We start from the raw sequence: 10,310 nt of genomic DNA, 5'->3' as shown, positions 1-10,310 counted from the left end.
CAACGAAGAACCGAACACACGAGATCAAAGCTTCCGCATGGCGCTACGTCGTAACTGTTAAATGACAAACGCAATTACATTATGTTGTACTATTTTTAAATTGTAAAAGTTTTAGTAAACTCGTATTGTCATACATATGTGTAATCGTATAAGCATGTACTTATACGAAACTTATATAAAATATTGTATAAAACAAGCAAGGGTGTTACATCAGGTATATATGTTATTGAAATCTTTTCTTTTTCTGGCAAAACATGGGTGTTTGACACAGGATGTGGTTTTCACATTTGTAATGCTTTGCAGGGACTAAGAAAGATTAAGAAGCTGAAACAAGGCGACTTGGAGGTCCATGTTGGCAATGGACAAAGAGTTGCTCTGAAGGCGATTGGAGAATATGTTCTTTTACTTCCTTCTGGTTTAGAACTTGTTTTGAACAATGTTTATTTTATTCCTAGTGTTACTAGAAATATTGTTTTGGTTTCTGCTTTACATGGACAAGGTTTCAATTATCATTTTAATGGTGAATTTATTTCTGCTTATTTTAATGATGTATTTTACTTTGATGCAAAACCAAACAATGGAATCTATGAGATAGAAATCCAAAACAATAACATATTATGCAACATCTCCCATAAACGTAATAAGTTGGACTTTAACGATACGTATATGTGGCATTGTAGACTTGGTCACATAAGCGAGAACCGTGTTATACAACTTAAAACCGCAGGAATCTTAGATTCTAAGGGTTTGGAAACGTTTGGCAAATGCGAATCATGCTTAAGTGGAAAGTTAACAAAAGTACTTTTTTCAAATATTGGAGAAAGAGCTAATGATCTGTTGGGACTTGTACATACAGATGCATGTGGTCCATTCAGAACAATGGTCAAGACATGGAGAAAGATACTTTGTTACATTCAGTGATGATTTCAGTAGATATGGTTATGTTTATCTTATGAAGCATAAACATGAGACATTTGAAAAGTTCAAGGAGTACCAAAACGAAGTAGAGAATCAGCTAAATAGAACTATTAAGATGCTTCGATCAGATTGAGGCGGTGAATATCTTAGTCAGGAGTTCATCGACCATCTAAAGGATTATGGAATAGTTTCACAGCTCACTCCACCTGGAACACCACAACATAATGGTGTGTCTGAACGGAGAAATCGAACTCTATTAGATATGGTTCGATCAATGATGTGTCGAACAACCCTCCCACGCTCCTTTTGGAGTTATGCTCTGGAAACTGCCGCAAAACTTGTGAATATAGCTTCGACGAACAAGGTTGACAAAACGCCTTATGAGATATGGCATGGAAAGAAACCAAAAGTATCCTATCTCAAGGTCTGGGGATGTAACGCTTATGTCACTCTAGAATCTTCGGATAAACCAGATCCCAGAGGCGAAAAAGTGGTTTTCGTCGGATACGATAAAAGGATCGGTTACCTTTTCTACCACCCCACTGAAAATAAGATTTTCACTAAACGCAGAGGCACTTTTTTGGAGGAAGAGCTTCTGGCACGAGGGATTGGAGAAAACCATGTGGATCTTGAAGAAATTCGAGAATCACAAGTGACTGAACCAGTTGTTCAGACAGAACCAGAAGTAACTGATCTAGTTGTTGAACTTGAGCCTGAGAGGACTCAAGAAACAACAGAAACACCAAGTGTTTGAAGAAGTATTAGGGATCGTCGTGCACCTGAAAGGTATGACGATATCTTCATGATTGATGAAGCTGAACCTGCTACTTACAAAGCTGCAATGTTGGATTCAAAATCCAAGAAATGGCAAGAAGCCATGAATGCAGAGATGCAATCCATGTATGATAACCAAGTCTGGGAATTGGTTGATCTTCCTATCGAAGGTCAAACTGTAGGAAACAAATGGATCTTCAAGAAGAAGACCGACATGGATGGAAATGTGCAAGCCTACAAAGCAAGGCTTGTAGCAAAAGGGTTCACTCAGACTCAAGGAATTGATTATGAGGAAACTTTCTCGCCAGTAGCCATGCTTAAGTCTATTAGAATTCTACTTGCCATTGCTGCATATTATGACTATGAGATATGGCAAATGGATGTCAAGACCACGTTCCTTAATGGACACTTACTTGAAGATGTCTATATGGTTCAACTTGAAGGTTTTATCGATCCAAATAATCCTAATAAGGTGTGCAAGCTAAATAAATCCATCTATGGATTGAAGCTAGCATCTCGCAGCTGGAATCTTCGTTTTGATCAGAAAATTAAAGAGTTTGGCTTCATTAAAAACAAAGATGAACCGTGTGTTTACAAGAAATCTAGTGGGAGCTATATAACTTTTCTAATTTTGTATGTAGATGGCATACTAATCATTGGAAACAATATCCCTATGCTAAAAGATGTTAAGGCTTGGTTGGGAAAATGTTTCGCAATGAAAGATCTTGGTGAAGCCGCTTATATTCTAGGAATAAGTATTTATAGAGATAGATCAAAGCGGTTATTAGGTTTAAGTCAAAGTACATATATTGATAACGTCATACGACGCTTCTCAATGCAAGACTCAAAAAGGGGGCTCTTGCCCATGGCACATGGAACCATTCTTAATGGCAAGCAGTGTGCTAAGACCGGAGAGGAAAAGAAGAAAATGGAAAGAGTTCCATATGCTTCTGCTATCGGTTCCATCATGTATGCCATGTTATGTACCAGACCTGATGTCTCATATGCTTTTAGCATGACGAGTAGATATCAACAGAATCCAGGAGAGAGTCACTGGGCTGCAGTGAAGAACATTCTTAAGTACTTAAGAAGGACTAAGGACATGTTCTTAATATATGGAGGACTGGATGAGGAGCTATTAGTTAAGTGTTATACTGATGCAAGTTTCCAGACTGATCGTGACGATTCAAGATCACAGACGGGATATGTTTTCATCTGAATGGTGGGGTTGTTACTTGGAAGAGCTCGAAGCAAAGTGTGGTTGCTCAATCCATCTGTAATTCAGAATACAATGCTGCATCGGATGCTGCTAAGGAGGCTGCCTGGATGAAGAAGTTCATTACTGATCTCGACGTTGTGCCTAGCATAAAGAAACCAATCGAGATGTTGTGTGACAATACTGGTGCCATAGCTCTTGCAAAGGAACCAAGGTCGCATCAAACCACAAGGCATATACTCAGAAAATTCCACTATATTAGAGAGATAATAGAGCATGGAGACATCGTAATAAGCAAAGTTCATACGGATCTAAATCTGGCTGACCCCTTTACTAAGTCTGGCTGACCCCTTTACTAAGCCTCTACCTCAAGTTAAACATGAGGAGCATGCTGGAAAAATAGGGCTTAGATTTGCTAGACAGTGAGCATGATCTGTAGTTAGCATTGGTGTTTTAATTTTGAACTACAACAGTTACATTGAAATAGTTATTTGATTTATTGGTTAAATGCAAGTTTAATTATTTTGTACTGTGTTCGTTATTTGTATGTTTATATCCTTGAATAAGCGTATTCTAAAATATCCGTAGTCGATCAAATTACATGGGAATGAATTTGAATGTAAGACTATTGTGAATTGAGATGATTGTATTCATGAGATGAATAACTCAAGAGTTTGAGAATCAAAATTCATAGATATCACTAGGGAATGATATTGGATGTGACTCGATTCAAAACGATCTCCATGGATCTAAGTCATGAGATGTTTTGATATTGATATGTTCAATATGTCCTTTTTCCTTAGGCACGTATTAAACTACATTGATCAAGGACAATCTTTGATGTTATCTAACATTGTCCTGAAACATGGGTAGTAATCCGGGTAGCGTTGGGAGGAATCCAAGGTTAAGTGGGAGTTGTATGATGTGATGGAATTCTGTACTTCTATGGGATTAGAAGTTTAGACATTCTGACGCCTTCGTTAACTCAAACTGGAATAAACGCGTGGCCACGCTCGGACTAAAAGTAGTTCGTTAGACCACTTTGAATTAAAGACGAGAATAGAGAATGGTTGATCACTATATAAGAATGAATGATCCATGTCTTATGATCAACGAATGTTCTATACAGAAGGGACTTATTGATAGAATTATCAGGGCTATAGTATTTGGTTAAGTAAAGTGTTACTTGAACGCAAAGAACTAGTTGACGACTGTAAAATGTCATGTCGTGTTAAGAGCAGTGCGATGCAGCTAGGCGTCCAACTCTGCACACGTTGACTCACTTAATGAAAATCGTCCAAGTGGGAGATTGTTGGATATATGTATGTCCGACCTTAATTAAAGTCAACGTAACTAACTCGGTACGATCCGAAGAGTTACACGTTGGTACACGAATCGTATATGTTCACGAGTAGGTAGATTATTATTTGTGAAATAATAATAGTTTAAACCCGAGGGACTTAATATTAATTAGATTATTATTAAGAGGATTATAATTGTATAATCTTAAAGGGCCTTAATGTAAGATTGGGTTTTATAAAAAGATGTTTAAGGTGGAAACCCTAGACACACTTTTATAAAAACACAAAACCCTAGCCAGCCTCCTAAGCTTGGCCGCCATTCTCTTGCCGTTGACCAAGCATGCCGCCGCCTTCTTCTTGGCCGGTTCTACTCTCGGGTATCTTGTGCTCGGTTGTGAACTTCCTACTAGCGAGGATTCGTCGTAACCCGCGTGTTACAATTCCGGTGTAGTCGTCAAAGGTTGATTACTAAAACCCTCTATGGTTGTTTATTCCGTTTATTTGTTTATACGTGTATAACCTTGATCCTGATTGGGAATATTTATTAATCGGATTAATAAATCAAATTTATATAATCGGCTTTTGGTAAATTATATAAGGGAAAAGTAAATACGGTGCTGTTAGACACCTAAGCTTACACGCCAAACCTTTCAAAACTACGTAGTTTTGATTTAAACTTCCCTAAAATCTCAATCAATTAAAGTTACATCGCTGGGTCCATGCCCATGGTTCTTTTGGCTGCCTTTTGAATCCTAATTATTGTAATGTAATCGTTAGCGTTAATAATAAGGCTGAATAAAAAAATTGGAATAAAAACACATGCAATGCAATGTGAAATATAATTTTCGATGATGAACCAGTGACCGATTTAGGCAATCGCGAAGTCAAAGAGCTTGAATTTGAAGCCATGGCTGAAGCTTAAAAGGGTGATTAAAATATATAACATCAAAATGGCGAAGTCAAAGAGCTTGAATTTTAAGCCATGGCCGAAGCTTCAAAGGGTGATTCAAATAACTTCAAAAGTACCACACAAAAAGCTTCATAACCTGCGCCATTTCTCAGCCGCCGAAACCCGCCACTTCTATGAATCCGTAGTCATCTCACCATTTGCCGTTTTCCATCCTTGAACCTGAACCATCCTCAATACCATTTAAATGTTTGATGACAAGGAAGCTTGTGATTTATCAGATTAGGATTTTTATGAACTCAATATTAAAGAACCTGCTTGGATAAAGACACTAGGTTGATGATCCATTGACGATCGCACAAACATTTAATATCGTGTGCCTACGAGTTTTACAGCAATTAGTATGCTTTTCAGTGGTTTTAGGCCGTAGTCTTCTTGAACTACAACTACAACGTGTGAGTATTCATCACTTTACATGTAAACTTTGAAGAGTTCTTTTGGTTTTATTGTGCTATTATATCTAATTTTTTGAACAATTTGTACTGTTGTTATGTGTTGGGGTTTTGTTTTTAGGGGAAAAGTAGTATGTGTCGAGTAATTTTGATTTGCTGTAACTTTTTAAAAGTTTTTTCTTTCACCCTCTTCAAGATAGTGTTCTTCCTAAGTTTCAATCCAAGATCTAGAAATAAATATTTATAGAAATAATTGAAACTTTTATTGTGAATTCATCGAGGTTTCTTCATTGTGATTTGTGAAACAATATTTAAGTTTGTTAGCATTTTTAATCAAAACTACGTAGTTTTGAAAGGTTTGGCGTGTAAACTTAGGTGTCTAACAGCACCGTATTCACTTTCCCCATTATATAAACCACTTCCGCTAATATTTTGATACACTGATTCCAACAACACAGACCAAGCTATAAGTACAACACCACGAAGCCTAAAGATGTTTCAAATGAATACTATATGAATATGAATTCATTAGCTTATACATAACCATAAATGTTTCTGAACATAATAATAATGGTTTCGTATATTAAAAGCACCCTAATTAGGCATGCCCTCCTCGACCCTGAGCAAGTGCCTTGGCATAAACTGCTTCTTTCATGAGTTTTAGCGATGCTTCAAAATCATCTAACAGTCTCTGAGGATCCGGGATGGTATTTTCATCAACGGAGAGGACTATTGTCATCTTGTTCACACAACTTTGGAAATTTATCATCAAACCCTAGCATAGCATCACATAAGCAAAAAAAACAGTAGAATGTTAGCTCAATAACCTTTGTGTCGTAACTTATAAACATAAACATACACATATGACTTACATGTGGGTGACCATAACAACTAGGAGCAATGAAGTCAATGACATGACCATAAAACCCAATTTCTTCTTGAGGTCCAACCAAATTTGAGAAGCCCAAGGTTGTATGAGTGAGGGGTGTGTTTGCTGCCTTTAAACTAGAAAATTATAGTCCGATAATATTTGTGTATGTGTGTGTATAATATAACTTATACAAGAAGCCGCAAATGGAAAATCAAAAGTGATTTAAGTTATATAGAGAAATTAAACACCTTGATGTGGAACAGTTTAAGAACCATGCTGGCTACCGAAAAGGAATATAAGGCCTCAAGCGAGTGCTTTTTCCGTTCAGTGGTTGCCTTTGCATCTCTCACATAGTCTAGCGGATCATCTCTTATACCAACGGTGAGTGGAAGGATCACGAAACCAATCCAATTCCCCCATTTTGCTTCTGTATTCTTTTCCATCATATCAGCCAATGCCTGTAATTAATTAATTTACTCCACAATTCAATCAAATGTTCTAGAACGTTTTAATGTTGTATTTCAATCGTTAATTACTTGAATGCCTGAGGATGGTCTTATGTTGATCAAAAGTGTTGACCGCAATCGTATCTTCTTCTTTGGGAGGTTGTTTTTCTTCTCAGTTGCACCTTCGTCTTTTTGCCCCTCACCTACTTACAAATATTTTATTATTAATTTCCCATTTTAAGTTTAGCACCCTATGCCACATCATCTTGGCAGGGACTAAACGCTATATGACCATGTATAGTCATAAAGCCCTTTTAAGGGACGTTATGCGATAAGTGGCGAAAAGTGCAAGACGAGGAGTTTTTATCACAAGAGGGTATAGTGGTAAGGGAGTTATATAACCCCTTCAATTATACATACATATGTATGTAAATACATGTGTGTGAGTGGGGGAGTAAGGGACAAGGCGTGATTATTTTTGCAAGGATTCAAAATTCATACCCCATAGGGTGCTATGGGGCCGCTATACACCATTACAGCGCGATATAACGCACCATTACGGATGGTCTTATGGGTTGTTAAAGAGAGGCGTCAAAGGACCCCTCCACCAAGCCAATAGTTAGCAAGACGTGAAAAAGTAAAGAGTTGGCACCCATTGAACATCAACCAATCACACGTTTCTTGATTTTTTTTATTTAATTTTGGAAAAGTGGATTAGTAATCCCATTTTTGATTTACTGGCCTAGATTAATCTCAACTCAGGAAATGTTTATCGACAATCCCAATTTGAACATATTAACCCAGTTAATTTTTGTTGACGTAGACGGCCACATAAGCAGTTTACATCATCAAAACTTTGCCACATAAGTCGTCCACGTCATCAAAACTATCTTTTTAACCACATAAGCAGTTCATGTTAGCAAAAACTAACATGTTAACTTTCAATTACTATGGGATCGATAAAAGAAAATATATGTGTAGATTGAAAGTGAGAACCATAATGTTATATTAAACCGGTTATACATAATATCTTGTCTGAAAGTCGTAGTAAAGCACTAGAAGTGAAAACTAAGCACTCACCATATCTCCGGTTGAGGTACTGTGATAATCCAGCTTGGGTCACTCCTATTGCGACGTCGTTAATAGTCTGTCATGTTAAAAAAAAGAAAAAAGCAAAATTACATTTTCACTTATACGAACCTTTTCTTCATTCTAAATGACTTACCACATTCATGGCATTCTTGATGAGCTTCATATCGTCTAAGCTAACCGTCCGGTAAGCGAACCTCTTCGGATTAAGCTCAACTCCCACCGGAGCTTTTATCGGCGTTTCGGTATCCTCCAAAAACAAAGCAGTCGCCATAAAATGTCCAACATCCACCAACGTGTTCCAAACCAACCACCAAACCATGCAAAATGTCATGAAACACCGCTGCCACCACGGTCCTCCACCACGGTAGCTGTAAGATGAAAACCATCCTGCTTTAGAAGCCTTATTGGTTGGGACGGTGGGAACTGCGTCGGGATTGGAGGTCTGTCGAGTGCAGGCGAGTAGCAACGACATGAGGGAGGTGCCGTCGCCAAGGGAGTGGTGGACGCGGAGTATTCCCATGGCCTCGGTTTCGTCTGAGGTCTTGAGGTTGAGGAGGTGGAGATCCCACATGGGTTGTGAAGAGTCTATGGAGGTTTTGCTGAGATTGTAGAGATATTCTTCCAGGAACTTATCAGGGGTTTCTAGGGTTTGTGGGATGTTAGGAATGATGATGTGGTTGTCTAAATTCACATTTGTAGGAACCCATTTCATTATTCCGCCATTTTTGTCGTCTACAACCTGCATGAACATACACTTAAGGCTATGGGTTATGGTTTCACATTTTTCACGGTCTACAACCTACCTGTGGGCTTAGAAGGTAGTATTTTCACGATGGGTCATACTGTTTTAAAGGCTTTTTCGGTTAAAATGACCAAACATGAGAAAGCGTGCCTTGACAACCAACACGTGTTTATCTCATTTGTTTTTGATACTTTTGGTTTTCTGACACCAGAGGCTGTGGACCTACTTAGTCGAGTTCAAAGGGTCATGCATAGTAATGTTATGACCCCGAGATCTATCGACGTAGTTTTTAAAAGACTTAGTTTTGCTATTCAAAAAGGGGTAACGGCGCAGCTTGTTGCCCGTTTACCATCTCGATGTAAATTCATAACACGACTCTAAATAAAAATAATAAATTACTTTCATGGAGTGTCTGTCACATTACTGTCACGTAGGAATAAATTCATAACAAATAGGCTTAGTGGAAAATTACATATAGCTTGTTGAAACTATTAACTTTGAAAAGTTGAAGATATGGAATTGATTACCTGTAAACTAGAGAAGCGAGGATGTTTAAGCAAAGTTTGTGGCAACTTTTCGTACACAACACGAACATCAATAGGGTTCTTGAAGGCCAAAATGGCTATGATGTAGATATTGAAATTTGGTTCATGGAACAAACGTGCTGCTGGGCTCAATGGCTCTTCCTCATCGCTTGCTATACCATCATCAGTACCATTGTGGTTTGTAATGTTGTTCCTCTTGGTGATTTGAATAGGTTTTAGAGCTGATTTTCTACATCTTAGCTCTTTTGTAAGTGACTCCATTGATGAATATATTCTGCACCAATATGAAAGGTTGGTACCTTAATATATAGGGCTAGAGAGAGATCTTGATTAAGTGTTTTTGGAAGTTAAGAGATAGAGAGAGAGTGTGGCCAATAGGATTTATTTTATATGGTTATTTCTAAAATGGGGTTATTTAAAAAAAATAGCTAGCATTTACATAAATAGTCCCTTACGAGTAAAATGATTCAAGTGCCCTCTCATTTACTAGAAAATGAAAATTGTTTGATTTTTGAGTGTTTCTTAACATGTACAAACCTAAGTGACGAGAACCAAACTTAAGTGTTTCTTCAATTTTTCTATATAAGTGTGCATGAAACGTATGTTTCTAACTTGTTTGCTAGTTTATTGAATTATTGTGATTAATTTAACAGAAAATTTCCTCGTCATTGTTCCAAAACAATTAATGCTGGTTCATTACGGCCACCCACGTATCTGCAATTGTCGAATGAATATGTGAATATCAATATTTTTCAAGATTTATTTCTAAAAGTACGATTGGGTGCAGGTGTAAATATAGTGTAATAACCGAAAAGTTTAAAACAAAAAAAAAGTATATTATAACGAGTTAATTAATTTAGTTAGGTGTGGGCGTTATTAATGCTATGGTTTTAGAATAAAAGATGGATGAATACTTTGACGCTAAAAATGTGCCCAACATAAATTACTCTTTTGAAGCAATGAATAAAACTTTGGGTTCATGTTAGAATTTATGAAATTTTATAAACAAAACTAGTAAGAGTATAGTTATCAGAGTTTAAATAATA

The 10,310-nt window shown here is 37.2% G+C and overlaps 1 protein-coding gene across 2 annotated transcripts; it reads right to left on the bottom strand.

Annotated features, from left to right (window-relative positions):
- Positions 1 to 6,006: 6,006 nt before the first annotated feature.
- LOC110937527 (O-acyltransferase WSD1-like) lies at positions 6,007 to 9,602 on the bottom strand. 2 transcript variants are annotated; one of them, XM_022179957.2, is made up of 7 exons: positions 9,247 to 9,602; positions 8,111 to 8,716; positions 7,966 to 8,032; positions 6,976 to 7,091; positions 6,688 to 6,897; positions 6,441 to 6,566; positions 6,007 to 6,343 (listed from the first exon to the last, which is right to left on the bottom strand). In XM_022179957.2, the coding sequence occupies exons 1-7, from the start codon at positions 9,523 to 9,525 to the stop codon at positions 6,167 to 6,169; spliced, it is 1,581 nt and encodes a 526-aa protein (XP_022035649.1). In that variant the 5' UTR covers positions 9,526 to 9,602; the 3' UTR covers positions 6,007 to 6,166. The 2 variants fall into 2 exon arrangements, with proteins under 2 accessions (XP_022035649.1, XP_022035650.1); XM_022179958.2 differs by having other exon boundaries at positions 6,976 to 7,088; positions 9,247 to 9,601.
- Positions 9,603 to 10,310: the final 708 nt, after the last annotated feature.

This window comes from Helianthus annuus, chromosome 4 (genome assembly GCF_002127325.2).
Source record: "Helianthus annuus cultivar XRQ/B chromosome 4, HanXRQr2.0-SUNRISE, whole genome shotgun sequence".
NCBI classification, from domain to species: domain Eukaryota; kingdom Viridiplantae; phylum Streptophyta; class Magnoliopsida; order Asterales; family Asteraceae; genus Helianthus; species Helianthus annuus.
Note: the sequence above shows the minus strand (reverse complement) of the source record. Positions and strands in the feature narration are given on the sequence as shown.

Excerpts from the sequence above, each read along its gene's own strand:
- LOC110937527 (XM_022179957.2), bottom strand. The coding sequence starts at position 9,525 with ATGGAGTCACTTACAAAAGAGCTAAGATGTAGAAAATCAGCTCTAAAA. Across the intron at positions 8,033-8,110 it reads TCAAGAATGCCATGAATGTG|ACTATTAACGACGTCGCAAT; the intron begins GTAAGTCATTTA and ends TTAACATGACAG. Across the intron at positions 6,898-6,975 it reads GACCATCCTCAGGCATTCAA|GCATTGGCTGATATGATGGA; the intron begins GTAATTAACGAT and ends AATTAATTACAG.